Below are 17100 nucleotides of genomic sequence, written 5' to 3'. Positions count from 1 at the left end.
TTTCTTCCAGGCGTCATTTGTGCGTACCTATTATGACGCCCCGCGGAACGATCGGATTGCAGCAAACCGAATGGGCAGGGGAGAGCGGGCAAGTAATTGTAGCGTGACGTGCAGAAGATTGTTTTCCTCCGGGGCTGGGCACACCGACGCGTAACCGAACCACCGTGAGGAACCGGTAGGCGAGGTGGGCGAGAATCGGTGAAGAAAATCCCATCGGAACATCCTGGGGTCGGTCGACGTCAACCAAGGTTGCAAACACAAGTGAGAAATTCCCACCACACTCGACGACGACCGGACCGCTTGCCTGGCTAGATGAAGATCTTGGGCACCATCAACGGGTGGGCCGCTATCCTTTCTCCCCCCGAACGTTCCCTTCAGTTCTCCATCAAACGGGTTGGTTCAAGTTTCGTTCCCACGTCATTGCTCCACTGCGTCGACAAATTGCATCATTTAATCAAAACGCACGGCTTGCTGACGACGGGCTCGGGAGGAAAACCCCAAGAATGCGAATATTTCCGCCAGCTCGGTTGGGCGGTACGCGGTTTTATTCACCACAGTTGTCCCAAGGATCCCGCTCATGGCTTCCTGCGTTACCGGCGTATTATATTTTACGACATAACAACCCGCGTACAATAACTGCGAACGTTTGATGCATGCGTTTTGTTCTTTCTACATTCTGCGAATTTTCCACAAGCGCAATCGTAGTATACTGCAGAACTTACTTGTTCTCTACTAAGGATTCTTTTGATTGTCAGATCAGTAGTTTACTAAGCCTCTTAAACTCTATATTCACATCAGTTTTAGAATCCTGAGATGTACGGTATTTTACTTTCTCAAGCTGTAAATGTTACCAACATGTGAATATACTAATATACTTTTAGTTTTACTTGCTCCCGATCATTTGCAATCCGTTCGGTTAATCTGTTCGCAAAACCAGGAGGAAGTAAGTACAAATTTGTCTATCAGAAACTCCATTATGGATGCATCGTCTACCGAAGTCGAAGTAAATTTCGTGTCGCCCTCCGGTGCACTTCAAGAAAACGCAAGTTGTATCAAACTTTTTCCTTCAAAAAGAAACATCCATTAAGATAGTTTTCAACATATATGGCTCACCATCATCCCACAATGCATGATGAAAGCATTAAGAGGACGACGCTTACTGTTTCATATGTGTGTGTGCTTTATTATGCATATGCAAAACTTGCATATTTCCTTTATTGTTTACATTGGTTGAAAAAAAGCTCCAAGTGTTATTTACTTTTAAGGCAGTATTGAATTACTTACGAAAAAAATGGTTTTGAAATTAATTTAAATTTAAAAAACCTATAAAATTTCACATCTCATGGCGAAAGAGTCGTTCTGCTTTAGTTTTCGCATTTCCCGTACCCTAGTGCACTGCACTTTCTTGCTTAATTTCGCACGAGGGAAAATGAACATTAAAAGCACTTCCCCTTCACCAGCAGCACCTTAGATACTAGATCCCAGCACTTTCGCAAGATCGAAAGTGTACCGAGCGTACCGGCGGCGCCCATTTTGTCCATGTTTTTCGATGCAAATTTCCCGATTATGATTCGCCGCACCGAACGCACCGGGTAAAGTAATTATAACGCGGTATGAATATGCAGATGAAATGTGTGCACTCTTCAACTCCTCTCACTTGAAGCAGTCGCCACGAGGAGCTACCCTGCTAGAAGGGGGTGAGTTTTCCCGAGTTCCGATGGTCGGAATCACTTTCCCCCTCCTAAAGAAGGCACGGTTTCGCACGGCGGAGGAAACAACAAAACCGCCATTAAAATAAACGACTACACCGATACATTTACTAGCGATCGCCGAATAAAGGTTGGATTCCGTTCTGCCGGTTGGGGTTGCACATGCCCACGGTGGCCTGACGGTGGAAAACCGTCCCGCATTCGCCAAGAAGCTGCCCGTGTTCTTGCACGTCCGCATGCATCGATCCGCTAGGATGCGAAATTTGAGAGACTTCTGATGGACGCAGAAGGATGTTCGCTTTATTGCTCCGGCGCTGCTTTCCGAGAAAGGAATTACTCCCCTCCGTGGAGGGCACGGCATTAGCTTTTGGCACGCTTTTTATAGCACCGCCATTTGTGCGTACGCGGTTCGACGTCGGAAGCAGAATGTGGCACCGGCACGGAATCAGTTCACTTCACGAGCGAGAGGTCTTTGGAGAACCTATGCCTTGTTTTCTCCTCACTCTGGAGGGAACACTACAGTTTCATTCCGGCACGTTCCAGCGCGGTTTCTCGCAAGCTGTACCCTCGTCCACTCACTAATGTGCCTTAAGAGACAGCTTCGAAAACAAATAAAAAACGCCACCCCTTCAAACGGACTCCGCACAATTATAACCTTTTTCAGTGCGACGAGATGATACGCTGCCCGAAAATGATCCATTTATTTTCCGCCGACAGAAAAATCGTTTCGAGAACCTGTGGCGTGATCCGAGAATGATGGAGCGAAAATCACCCCCTTGCGCCGCCTCCCCGCGTGTGGGTGGCGTTCGGAGTTTGGGGCCGAACGGTCACATATGCGCCGGAGTGTAGGTTACGAGCATACTAATCCACCCGCACCCAACTGATGACACAAACGTGACGTTGGCAGTTTTGCAAGGATTTTCACTTTTTGCCACTCTTCGCCGGTGAAATGGACACACACTCCGACACTCCCACACACGGCGAATGGGAACAAAAATTAACTGACCCCAGTGGTGTCGTTTTGTTTCGCTTCTCGCTACTCTCCGGAGGATTACCTGCATTTTCCCGGTGTCGGTTTGGATAGCGTTATATCTGGTGGGTCTGGGAATGACTGGACTGTATGCTTGAGGCTACTGCCGAATGGCAAAAAATAGCTCAACCGTGTTTGTGATGTGGATGTTGAAGTGTGCAACAAATAGTTGACTTGAAATTGGATGGTTTTGGACGATCAGTTGTTCTTTTGTTATATTAAACAACATTGTAAACAAACTAGGTTAGAAAGGTCGTTGAATTGGTTCGTCGAGTTTCAATCATTAGGTTTCAGAAAATTGTATTTTTGGTTATAGTTTTACACATTTGTGGACATTTTCGAGGAGTCGTTCGGACGTTTTTTAACCTTACTCAGTATTCTATTGTACTAGTTTTAAACTCCCGTTGATCAAAGTTGCGATAAAATGATGTTTTCTATCATTTAATTGCATTTTCAATGTTTATTTCATATGTTTACACCTTTCAAAGAACATTGTTTGTTCAACTTAAAAATTGGATAAATGCTCATGAAACATGTTCTCTTTCTCAAATTTATTTCCATCAACCCTCCGTACCCGAACACGCGGCTGTGTTTGGTAAAAACAGGTGAATGACGGTGATATAATCTTCCGTGTTATTTTCGGGTTTTATGTAACCGACAAATGGGACCTCCCCGGGGGACGAACCGGGGAAAACCACTCACCCGGAAACGTGAAAAAACCGGATGGATGTAAAATGAGCTGCAGCTCGAGAATGTGCTGCGGTCGGAAGCGACAAAAAAGGGAGTACTAAAAATCGGTGGAAAATACACTACTCTGCACATGCACCGCACGGGCCCGCTTGGGTGTCGGTCCCGGCGAGCGTTTGGCAGCAGTTTTTCCGGCCCCACGGACGGCAGCAACGGGCACGGGTGGAGGCTTTTAATCGAGTAAGTGCCCCAAGTCTAAGTTGAAATTATGAGTTTCTGTAGCATCAATAAGTGCCACTTTTGCCGAGTGGTTGGCACAAAATTCTGCCAGATCCTGTTCCGGGCAGGGGTTAAGAACAGGGGCGTTGGATTTGGCCGCTTTTACGATTCAACTCTCTTCACCACCCTCCGCAAGGGCATGTATGTGTGTATGTGTGTGTAGGGTTTTGTGAAAAAGTTCCTAATTGCAAAACTACCCGCTTTCCGCTTTGCAACAACCGCGGGTTCGACGGGGTTTATTTTTGCTTGCATTAAGCAATTGTCAAAAGTTTTCGAAAAGTTTTTGTCGGGCCTCGTTTCGTTTTTACACTCGGGCGAATAAAATACTTTTTCCACCACTTTGTAACACCTCTAGCAATGTTCAATGTGCATTGAAATAGTTAAACAAAATGGAGCAACTGCTGTTCGCTAATGTGATTGATGTAAACTTCACTTTGTTTAACTAGTTTATAACTCGTACGGTACATTTGCTTGAAAAGTGTTTGCTGCATAGTTTTCCACACATGTTGCCTTAAATTGATTATATATTTCAAATCCCATTGGCTTTCAAGTTCGCTTCTGCCGTCTTTGATCACGTAATACTGTGCAGGCCCAAAATAAAAGGGTAGAGTTATAACGGTCCACTAGCAAAAGGGTTTTCCGCACCGATCGTTGCCAATTGCTGCGGATTCTACTTGCTGCCAAAGGGTTTGCAAAAAAAAAAAAGAAAAAAACAAGTCAAGGGTCAGAGCGAACCGTCTCCTTCGGTTGTCATAATAACACGTAACGTATGCGTAAAATGGCATAAGTGCAGCACCGTATAACTACATTACCGTTAGTGTGACGGGAAAGCTGAACACACATAATCGAAGCCCAACGGTCGGCCGCTCGCGTGCGCCGGTGGCGTTCGAGTTTTCACACGAGGAAATCGTACAAAATCGATACAACTCCACTGCGGCCCGGTCCAGCGTCAGCGTTTTCCTCAGACACCGTTCGCCCGCACGCTCCAAAAGGCGCACGTTTGCCGAAGGTTACGGTCAAGCGTGATCCGCGTTGGTACCGTTGCACGGAAGAATAACGAAAAAAAAACACGAAGAAACGAAAATGAAACACGCATAAAACAAAAAGAATTACAATCGAATGCGAGTGAAAATTTTTAACGACCTTTTTTTAAGATTCCCTGGCCAAGAGTTGGTTCCTTGCTTTCAACGGATCGATCAGATCGGTTGAAACGGAAGCCAGCGTGAGCCAAATCACGTGTCTTCAAATCGTGACCTTTTCCGAAGTTTTCCCCCGCGCCAAGGAGGCCACGGAAAATATAGAACACGAATATACGGGGCGAGGAAAAATCGCGGATAATTTGTGCAAATACTCGCGAAGCCCAACGACCACCAAGCGGACGGGGTGTTTTTAGCGTGGATGGCAAAGAAAACGGGAAGATCAAGAACAACGGCGGGGAAAACAATAAGAATTAGAGCGTGGGGAGAAAGCAATCCTTGTCGAAGGGAAATGCAAGAACATCCTCCCAGTGTCAGACGGTCGGACAGCACCGTCGGAAGGAAGCCCATCGGTATGGATTATAACGACACTATTAAGTTTTATGCGAACCGTTTCTTTCCATGGGCTCGTGGTTTTACGGATCGTTTCCTCCCTCCCTCCTGCGGGCCTTCTTCACCCCGGTGCTAGCACTCCGACGGGTGAGTCGGTTCGTTTCCCGCGTCCTTTCCACCGGATCCTACCTTATTTTCCCCCTTTGTCATGCCGTTCTTTCGCGTTTTCGCGCGCATTTTCCAACGACACACCGGAATGCGAAAAACATGGCGATGTGACCTCGCGACAATCAGCCATGCCAGGCACGTTTCCTTCAGCCCGGTTGGGTGGGCGAGGTGGGTGGGTTGGGTGGCGGTGATGCAACGTGACGGGATTTGAGCGAGCTGACGTGAAGCCGCCCCCACCGTTGGGGGTGTGTGCCTTCCTGCCTGTCTGCCGGCGGGCGCAAATGATTTCCACATTATTGTTGCGACTGCAAAGTTTGTGTGGGCGTGTATCACTATATACCCGATGGCGTTGTGTGCGTTGCTATCCTCTCGAGGCTCCATATATCATCAAACGCGCTGGGAGGGAGAAACAGGGGGAAGCTGGCGGGCAGAAGCCATTTCGGAGAAGTTTAACAACGTCCTGGAATTGACTTAATTTTTGATTTCGATTCACTGCGACACGTTTCCCAATCAAGTGCGAAATGCAGTGGTTTGCTAACAGTTATCGCGCACTGTGTTTCGTTTTATTTTTTATTTATGGTGAGATTGTCTGCAGGGGATAACAATGAGATAAGCGAAATGGTGTGCCATTTAAAACTCTGTCCTGCTCTGGTCTTAGTTCACTTCCGCTTGTAAGAAAATGTTTTGTTGTGCAATTTTATTTTCACATTTTCCAACAGATTTCCATGAGATATCGAATATAATTAAACAGACACCTTATTGATAATTCTTATATTTCAACGTCTTACATATATCTTGTATTTCAAGGTTTCACTTTTTTCACTTCAATTTACTTGATGTTTTTATGATTTGGAACTCACTCAATTCAATTAAACTATTATAAATAAATCATATGGAAAGCAACTCTTTCTTACATGTGTTTTAGTGTTCAATTAGAAATGAGAATGAAAACAATTTTCAAATTACTTTTACTTTGAACACTATTCTAATTTAGTTTTCTGTTTTGCAATCCATATTTATCAATGATCCTTATCGATTTGTTTTCATATGATTGCGTATGAGCTAAGATTTCTCAAATGAGATAATATATTTAGAACAAGTGGATTCACACCAAATAACTAGGAAATGTCGAAAGAGAGATATCGATTCTGATAATTTTCCACTTTTGGTGGCTGAACTGTTGTTTATACTCCTTTGTGACTTGTGAATTGAAGGCCATATGAATCGGATATATGAATGATGTCTTCATCCCTGTAATTATTGCGATATTTAAATACTCTAACATTGCTGACACATTGTTGTTAATTATTGATTTAGTTAAATTTTTTTTCTAACTTTTTTCAATTTAAATCATTCGAAATCGAAATATGCAGCTTACCAGCGGAAAGTACAAAATCAACAAACGAGCGCAATTGCAAGAGATCAGCCTAAGCCAACCACTATGTTGATAGTTACCGTGCATTTTTCATCGAAATCTGTACAAGCTGTTGATTTATTTTTCAGAGTAATCCTCTCAAACCGGCTTCCGTCGGGCTCTGGTCATGGCCCTTGCCCAATCCCTGCCGCGTCCACTTCCGGTTCGATGCCCTCCTCCTATCCCGCCCGAGACGGGCGTTCCCCGTTACGTAGCTTCATAGTGCCTTTTGAATAATTCATCCGGCGAACCCAACGTTATGAATCCGATTGCAAGTGTGAAGCAATAGACCGGATATACCGGCTGAACTTTACCGTTCACCCTCGCCCATCCTCCCTAAACTCCTCTCCCTGACTATTATGCACCATCGATGAAGCATTTCATCAAAAGCCCCGACCGAAAGGTGATGATGCCGGTCGATGTCGTTGTTGCGGTTTGGCGTGAAGCACTTCAACCCGCCTGCCGTCCTCTGGCGCGGCGCAATATTTGTGCGTGAATGTTTTATGACAACGCGCACTTCCGTTTACCCGCACGCTGCGGGGCTGGGACGGCCCGGGAATCAGGTTAATTGATGATTTTAATTATTAACACTCATCCGCAGCCGATTGGTTTGCTTCCGAGTGTGCGGCCCAGGATTTCGGAGAGGTCGATACCGTTCCGTTGCCGTTTTGGGCAAAGCCAATTGCTTGTGTTGTGCTGCATTGTTGCTCACCGTTCGGTAGTTCCACTTTGTGTTGGCACCATGGTGCGTGGAAATAAAAAAGAAAATCAAACCTACACCAAATCCGCTCGGAAATCTCCTCCACGCCATTACCATACGAAACGAAATTGCATAAATTTAAGGGGTTGCACTTGAGTGAAAGGGAGTGGAGGGAAAGTTTTCATTGCGTTGATGAAAAGTAGCTAACGGGGAGAGAAAAAAAAACCAAAACGGTCCCTCCAAAACACATTCGGCATGAAACAAGTCTGCGAGGCGTCAATGGTGGTGCCGTGCGGAGAAATGATAAAATAATAAACACCAATGTCAATGTGCAAACTTCCGCGCGGTGCTTTCATTAGCCATTATGAGTGTGGTCTTTCACTCCTTCTCGTCGCGTCACTTCCTCTCCGGTCCCAACGCGACGGGCGACACGGATCCCTGGAGTTTTGGCGCCAGAAAGGGCAGGCCTCCCCCCTGGCGGATGGCGCTGTGTTGACTTACTCGTATTTTAATTTACTTTTCGCTGATTGCGGCCGCACGATGGGTGAGCATTTTCCCGTACGCCCTCGCATACATTTTCCAGCAGGAGTGTTTCTTGTGAGCCGGCGTTGGTTTCTTCTGCCGTGGCATTTCGTTCACGCCGAATACCGCGAACGAATTATCTGCGCATGGTACGCGTGGAAAGAAGTTTGTTATTTCAGCCTTTCGTTCTACGTTTCACCGGTTTAATACACTTTGTCTGTCGTTTAGCTTGTTCTCTAACCAGTCCTTCGCTGTAGGCTTCTTGCAAGATACCAGTGCTGTGTAATTTTATTCCCTTTTTAAATCTCAAATCCCACCAATGAATCATTGGTAATGCATGCGTGACAAATTTATCTCGTAAATTCGTGCCAAGCTTAAGAGAAGAAAGTACGACCGAATAGACAAACCTTTTACGGGCTTCGATTTATGGTTAATTACGACGGCACATTAGGAAAACACTGGCCGTAAATGGTGGTACGATCAATCGTTGGCACTCCTTGACCACCAAATCGGTTTTTTTTTTCTCCAAATGCCCACAAGTGCGTCGGCATTGTTCCCTTGTTGATTAGAGGCGAAAGTATCTCAGTGCTTTTTGTGCGCATCATTGTGCCTGTCATCATCATCATCGTCGATAAACGAACGGCTGCGATCGAAGTGAGTAACCATCAAACCGAAATGGGCCACCATTTGTCTTTGCCAAAAACTCGTTCAGCTTCGCTTCATCGGACAAACACTGCTGCTGCCTGCTCCTGCTGGTGTATTGCGCTTGTGGGTTGTGTTTTTTTTTTCGTGCAAAACAAATGGTTGATTTATTTTCGATCAGCTGACTAAATTGAGAACAATGTGGAAGAAAAATCATCACACCCTCCCCGGAATGGGAAAGCCCTTCGCGTTGATTCGCACGTTCGCGCGCACAAAAGCACATCCATTATCGGCTGACGTTGATGAGTTGATGTGAGTGTGTCGCACTGTTTGATTGCTTTTTCCACATCCACGTCCGTTCTTGGGTGGCTTACGGTGCGCTGCTCGGTTTCTTCGCCCGAAAATTCAACCCGCCTAACAGGGCCAAAGAGATTTCCCACTCAAACGAGTGCGTGGTATTGGTTTTGGGAATCATTCCAACCAACCAACCATCTATTTCGGAGTGCCCCAAGGCGACTGCATCCGGAGCACCGCAAGACCCAGCGTGCGGGAATTGGGACTTGAGATTTGAGCGTCAACAAGCGTGAATAAAAGTTTGCTATTACTTTCCCGATTTGGCACGCAATCGGCACGGGTGGTGGAAGGGGCGCGTGATCGAAGTCGTGCCGTAATTATCGAGCAATTAATTCCGCAGCAGCCCCAAAAGATGAACCTCTCAGGGGGTTGAGTGCTATTGTTCGATGCTCGTTCGATTCCGTCGAAATACCGCAGGGTGTTCGGAAAAACGGGAGATGTCGAAGTTTTTGATCGAAGCTCGCCGAAAACCGTTCCGATGGTTTCACCCGATCCCGCACCTCCCATTCTTCCCCTCAAGCATCCCTTAGAGGTTGACCCTGGGGTAGTTGAGGAGATTTTCATTTACGGTCTTCCACTTCCAAGCCACTTCCGAGCGAGCGTTTTATTGTGGAGTTTTTGGCGTTACACACACACACACCAATACTGGTGTGTGGTTCGCTTTCATTTTCATTATGCTAGGCACCGTTTTCACTTCCCTTTTGTCAACGACAAAACAATCGAATCAATAGAGAGGGAGAGGAAGAGGAATTAAACACAGAAAAAAAGTGCTGCCCAAGAAACACAATGGATCCCAAAACCCCGAACCGAAGATGGCCGCCAATGCAGCGGATCTGATCTTAAGCGTCTTAATGGCGGTGAAATAAAGAGACTCGGGGGGGTTTTTCCTTCTTCTTCAGAACCACCAAACCCTCGTGGTTCGGGTGCTCCCCTCGCCTCGGGAAAGCGAAAGCGCGGACTCTTATAAGAAAACGCCCGTCCGCACGCACGCCAACGGGACCGGAGAGCGATGGGGAAAGGGAAAAGCCCATAAGCGAAAGATAACGCGGGCTCATTATCGGTTTAATTGAACGCGTTTGTGAACGTGGATGGGTTTTCTGGGTGACCAGGATTATTGTGGCCGTCGGTTTTACTTCGCGCGCCCGAGCGGGTTATCTCTCGGCCGCCATTTGCCGGGGCCCGTTTATGGGCCGAAAGTAAAGGAAAGCCCACCGCTTTCGTTGATGTTGATGATGATGGGGCGCCGTCTCCTCGAGATACAATGTTCAATTAATTTGCGCACGTGCGTACCGGACTCCAGTTTTTGGGCTCCACAAGCTCGCTAATGTTGTGCTTTTCGATGTGCAAACATAGAAACCCCCCCGGCTTTGGGGTGGGTCCACGGTATGTTTTGGCCGACCAACCATGCTACCGGAGTTGGATTCGGTAACGCATTCCGCACCAGCCGGGTTGCTGTATCTGGAGCATGACCGACAGCGTCGTGTCGTTTCGATCGTGCTAGATGCAATGGGACGGAGTGGGACCGTTGGCGAGATAACGCCCGGTGCGATTGCCTTCGGACTGGAACCGAGTTTGGGGCTGAGGTTTTTTCTGTTTGGGTCGACTGCGGTGGCGAAAGGTGAAACCGAATCCGCAACCCGCACCGAAAACAACGTGCACACGCGGCGAAGGAGGGAGGCTGTGGCCTAACCTTGACCGGGTAACCTTCCGGAGTGGCGAAATCCGTGCGAGTGATACATTTTCCAGCGCTGGAAGCTGCTCGTTGTGATTTTGTTCAACCTCATCACGTGTGCACATTACGTAAGGATGCCTATTAGTGAAGGGTGGAATTATAAATGTGAAAAAAGTCTACTCGTGTACAGCCATTTTGCTTGAGTGAGATCAAATAACAGATAAACATTGCCAAGAGCAGCCACGCCATAGATTATGCGATACTCACGTTCTTTAACTGGCAAGTAAATTTAAGGAAGTGAATTATGTTTCATCATAATCCTTCTATTAATTTGCAAACCCAAAAATTATTTTAGTTTTGCCAGCAGTTGTTCATTTTCTACATTTTATGTTGTTTTATTTTTAAAACCACTGTCGTAAATTAAATGTAGAAAACATTTAAATAAGTCCCAAACATTTAGTCTGATCAATACAGACATGAATTCATATAAATGGAGCTACAGAAATTAATTGTATTAACATGCTTTTATTTCTCCTTATGTCTGGTTCTATTTATCTGGACGAACTGTAAAGTTTAGATTCTTATTTACTTTATAGTTTTTCTGTATAAGCACTGCATAGCACTGTATGCATATTTCAGTTGCATTTTATGTTTACTTTATCCTGGCATTTTCTATTACTTACCAGAAGTATAGTCCATCGACGAGAAAGTACCTTTTAATTCTATTTTTCATTCAAATTAGACTTTCTTTTTAACAAATGTGACTTTTTCTCTTCCTTTTCACTCTACAACGAAGTTTCCAACCTTAAATCGTTTCAACCATCATCATCGAAATTGATGGAATAATCTAAAAAAAGCCCGCATTACTTGCCCAAACCTGCTCAAAGCCATCGTTAACTCGTATTTGAATAGCAAAGAGGTCGTTATTCATTCATTCGCAACAACGCGGGGGAAAGAAGAAAAAAAACTAACCAAATCATTCTTCTGCCATTGCAACTCCCATGACCCCCAAAGGTCCCGCGTCCGGATCGGTAATGATGATGTTTCCTTTCCTTCGGCGCTGTCGACGAGGAAGTCGCAAATTAATGCTCACTGATTGCCAGGTTGTGGAGCGCGTAAACGCGCGGATCTTTGTTCTCCGTCCGATCCGTGCGTCAGGAATTCCGTTCCGTGTGGGGTGGGTTTCATCCCTGGATCATCCCTCCGGTGGCTCTTGGTGCGCTGGTAAGCGGGAACCTTGAACTTCGGTGACGCTCGAAACTATTTGGCACCGGGCCAGACAACGCCGGGACAGCAAACCATCAGCATCAGCATCATCATCAGCATCATCACCTATCGTCGTGCGGAGGGGGAGGGAAGCTTTTCCGCAAGGTTGTTCTTTATTTTTGCTTCTCCTTCCGCGCTTGACCAACTGTTGTTGTGGAATGACATCATTTGTTTGGCACTCGCACTCGCCACGGTCGGCGAGTGAGATTAAGAGGCGACGCGAAGGCTGCCCGGCGGGGTGGCCGTCCTTGCCCGGTGGTTCAAAACCGTATTCGTGTCCACTGCGAAACCGTGGCACCGGCGAAGGCCAAGTTCGTACGTCGTTCCGTGCAGCATCCTTGCCACGGAAACCGATTAGACCGACTGGTGAGCTGGTCGAATCCAAGGCGATTGGCCATCGGGCGAGCTTGTTGTTTAGCTTGCTCCGAATACTGTTCTTCATCAGGCTCTTCGAGCTCTTACGGGGCATTTGGTTTTTATTCGTCGTATGTGTGGGTGTATGTGTGTCTTAGTTAAAACGATTCACCTCGGGTATCGTCCACATGTTTATCGCCAGCGACAGCTCAAGGTTGACTCTATTTGGGGCTAAAGTGGATTATAGCACTTGACTACCGACCCTCCCAGCGGATAAGCGCCGTCGAGGCTCTAAATATTGCCCGTTTTCTTGCAACCAACCGCTAGGAGACACTTCTGCTCCTTGTTGAGCGTCACGACATCACATTAGTTCCACTTGTGTTCCACCGCCCACCGACGTGAATTATCATCATGGCGTAGGTTGTCTTCCCATCGATCGAGCATTGTGTCGTGGTGGCACCTGGAGACACTAGAGATTAATCATGGATGAAAAATTCCAACGAACCGATTTCACGATCGGCGTCGACGGTACGTGTTTGTGCACGTTAGCGTTATCTGTGTGGCGCTCTCTGAAGGCGCCATACTTTCCAGACGCAACACGATTTTTCTCCTTGTTTTGTAGATTGTGGATGAATGGAGAGGCCTGCAGCATCATCATGTTGTTATTTCGATGAGAATTATTCACCCGAAACGATACCTTCGTAATTCGTGCAAGATATCAGAGACATCCTCTCTTCTTTCGGTCGTTAATGCTTCACAAAAACATACACCTACGCTACTTCTTTCCATTCCGCGACTTCATCGAACATCACAAAATGCAAATTCCCGTTCAGTTATCGAAATTGTTTTGACTACCGCGCTCTAAGTAGTAGTAGTAGCATACAATTTATTTCCATTCTTTAGATTAATACATCATTTGTGGCTTTTTCAAATACATAAATATTGGGTTCGAAATATTCTTTCCGCATTGTTCAACCACAATTTGGTTTACTAGCTATTAGTTGTGTCATATTTTTGAAATACTTTTAAGTAAGATTTGTTCAGTATTAGTTCAAATGACGTTCTGTACCAAGAAGGATCCCTAAGTATAGCCTTTAAGAAATTGTTTTGAACTCTTTGCAATTTTAGCTTTGCTTTATAAAGTAACATTTTGTTTTTAAAGATTAATTTTGATGGAATTTCTCAAGGGTATTACTATTCTCTTGAATATTGAGTTGACTAATAGGTAATTTGCGTTGACTAGTATTGCTAGTAAAGAAAATTATTTCTGATTTGTCGCCGTTTACTTTTAGCTAACAATTTGTACATATTTGGAAAGAGCTCGATTTAGGGTTTTAGTGATCGTTTTTAGATGTTTTGGATGTACGCCCTAAGAAGTAGTGGCTTTACGTCACACTTTTGTCAGTAAAGAATGTGGTTTTGAGATTTAATTCACTCCCACCCGACAACACATGGACCAACTGCATAGTGAAATGTGTTCGTGGTTTCGTCAACCTCCACCAGGATTGACTACGACTTCCACTCTCTCGCATTAAGCTTCCATTCGTCTTTCGGTGCGTGAAAGTGGGCGGCGATGAAAAGCTGTCACATTTTCTTCCCGCTGGGGCGACGTGGTTCGTTCGAACGCCGCTGCGTTGTTTTATGCTTGCCGGACCGGTTTATGAGTCGGGCTTACGGCACACCGGCGAACCAACGCAAAACACTGGTGGATTGGAACACGAACACGTTCGCAAAGCTTTTTGAGCCGCTTTCGCCAGCCGTCATCAATCAGCAGAACTTTGTCATTACCGTCGGCATGTGCGACAAATTGAGTTTTCGTTACAAAATCAATAGCTGTCCGACATCGTCGGACAACAGTGGAATCCGTATCCTGGACCATAAGGGTCGCGTTCATTCGACTTCGGTAAACCACTCAGCACAAATACGCTAGGGCCTGTCAGACATTTCCGTGAAGGAAGGCTAGGCTTTTGGGGGCGAGCAATGTAGAAGCAATAAAAGTAATTGCTTCTCCAATTCAAGGTTATTTTATGTTATGAGTGTTCTTGAGCTTTTTATTAAATTAATTTAAAAGACAGTTTTGTGTAGAGGATTGACTACCCAATTGAATAACAAAGAAACGATGCATGGAAAATCGGGTCTTTGGATTTAAAATACGTTTCCGGAAAACGTTTGAACCGTTGAAATGAAGACGCATGACAATTTCGCTGAATAGACCTATTTGTGGACCTGCTTGATGTAAAATTGATGGTGAAATCTCTTAATAATTTCCCATCCGCCAACAATCCAGGCGCGTGTCAAATTAGAAATGAATAAGCTTCCATTCGCTGGCGAGATAGCGCCCGTCCCTTTTGCTTCCCGCTTCGCTTGACAGATCGACAAATCAATCAATTAGGCTGGCCCTTCTATTTCCTGTACCACCCATGCCGCCTCCCCCGCACCCGCAACCTATTCCAATCGAGCTTGTTCGAGTGCACATGCGAGCGCGATGTACTTACCGAGCGCGAAAGCCATCACCAGATTCATCGATTGATTCTTCGCCGGCGCGTGCTCCCCGTGGGAGTGGGGGGGGAGGGCCCGTGTAAAATTTCCACCCCACCGAGCCTACTTGAGAGCCACCGTCTGGGCCATCGTAATCGTAATCGTGTTACTTTCTGACAATACCGTATCCTGACATACCGCCGTGCGCCGCCGAAGGTGGCAGTCGAACACGACACGGTTCGGTACCGAATGTAATTTCATTTACTCCCGGCACCGCGTTGGCTTTTCGCGAAGCGGCTTCACTGTCTCCCACCGTCTCCCGACAGGGCGACAGGACGACTGCGACCTGTTCGGCAAAATTGGCGAGATGCCGATTTCAGTGTGCTCTTCCGGGTGAGGAGCGTGTACTGCGCGTTGCCGAAATTGAATTTACATCGACGAAGGATAATGGCATGTACTCAGTGAATTTACAATCCCGTCGAATCTGTTTGTTCCCGATTTCGGGGAGGCGTATCTGAGCTCCTAAGAGATCCTTCCGTGGTAGAGTGTGTACCTAAGTCATGGTTGGAAGCTCTGAAAATGGATCCCATTCCGTATTTAGCGTCATTGGGACGACTGTTTGTGAAAAGCAGGCATACTCGCTGTCTAATAAAAAAGATGGCAGAGTAATTTAGTTACTTATTGAATATCGATTCAATTAGAAGGCGATGTAAGTGCCTTCAATTCATGATCCATAAAGGATTCGTTTTATTTAAATTTAACTACCATTGCTTTTCGGTTGCGCCACAAAATTATTTTAATTGCAAATGAAAACTAAACGATCTATTTTAACAAGCTTTCAGTGGGTCGAACGGTTAATTTTTCAAAACCATCGTTCAGTGCACTCACCGTAGCCTAACTTCAGGCGTCGGCACTGTTTGACGAAAGACAGCTTAGCATTTTATTTTCAAAATAGAGTCGTTACACGAACAGGCAAACTTAAGCTTTTGCTGTTCTTTCTTCAATCACTATCCAAACTCGACATGTTTAATCAATGCATTGCGAGTTAATAGAGATTTCGATACGCGTAGGCTGGGTATTAATTTACGTGCGCGTCGTAATGTACGTTAAATTATGGAACGCGACACCAGAACCGGCAGGAGGGAAGGGCTGGCTGTCCCGCCCACATGAGTTATGTTGCCTTATCGAATATCCATCAACAACCCCACCCTTCCCACTCTCTTTCCCGATGCGGGGTGGTACACGGGATGTCACTTCCGGTGGATGAAGCTGGAATGTGACTGCGCGTAGCTTATCGGCGTTGCTTCCTGTAATTGTGTTCTGGTAGATGGAAATTTATTCCTCCTCGCTTTCGGCATGACCCTCGCGGTTCCTTCGTTGCCGTTCCGTACCATCCAATACGTTACAGCACAGCGTGAAGGTGAATTATGAAACACGAGCAACGGCTCCCGGGCGGAGGTTGGGTACGTGATTTGTGCGGCTCGGTTCGATTTCGTGCCATCGCGGACAGCATTGCTTTCCTTTTCCCCCATTTTTTTTTGCGTCGAGATTAAAGTGAATCCCATGTCAGTAATTCGCCGACCGCCGGGCCATTGGCAGCAATTGCCACCGAATGCTACCGATTAATGCTACCCGTGCGCGCGGATCCCTCGCGTTTCCGACACGCCGTAATGCCTTTACATACACCATATGCTCCCCGTTTCGTGCCCGTTCTGACCGGTTTCGATGTGTTGCTTATGCGCTTTCGTTTTGTTTCCTTTTTTACGCTCCATTTCAGCACCACCGCTGGCGGCCGGTGGGGACGATTCGACGATCAACCCGTTCATCCGGTACTGGGAACCGGCCCGGTTCGATCGCGGACTGCTCGAGCTCGCACACCAGCACCACGAGCAGCACCGGAGGCGACGACGCAGCATCAATTACGAGCACAGCTCCGCCGCGTACGGTCCGGCCAACGTTGTGCGGTTAGATTTCCGCGCTCATGATCGGTAAGTTTTGGGCAAGAATGGGTACTTTATTTAACTGATTTTTGTACTTGACTACTTTACAAAAGAGAGACTTCAAAAACAGTTATTGAAACTGTCTTGGACAAACATATTTATGCCTAGGAAACATTTTCAATGTATAGTAGACTTAAACAAGTGTTTTTGTATGTTTTATGGGTGTACTAAGCCAAATAAGTTTTATTAAGACTCAGTCAAAACATCTTACAACATTCCGTACCAAAACTAATACCATCAACGGACGAGTTTTGCACCTCTTTTACAAACAAAACAGGGCGTTAAAAAGGAGGTAG

General features: G+C 46.1%; 1 protein-coding gene across 1 annotated transcript in view; it reads left to right on the top strand.

The window, feature by feature from the left end:
• LOC131287427 (uncharacterized) overlaps positions 1 to 17100 on the top strand; it is a 154331-nt gene that overhangs the window by 40510 nt on the left and 96721 nt on the right. The window contains exon 2 of the mRNA XM_058316476.1: positions 16582 to 16792. Within this exon, the coding sequence (XP_058172459.1) occupies positions 16582 to 16792 (211 nt within the window). The remainder of the gene's footprint in view (positions 1 to 16581; positions 16793 to 17100) is intronic.

Source organism: Anopheles ziemanni, chromosome 3, assembly GCF_943734765.1.
Source record: "Anopheles ziemanni chromosome 3, idAnoZiCoDA_A2_x.2, whole genome shotgun sequence".
NCBI classification, from domain to species: domain Eukaryota; kingdom Metazoa; phylum Arthropoda; class Insecta; order Diptera; family Culicidae; genus Anopheles; species Anopheles ziemanni.
Note: the sequence above shows the minus strand (reverse complement) of the source record. Positions and strands in the feature narration are given on the sequence as shown.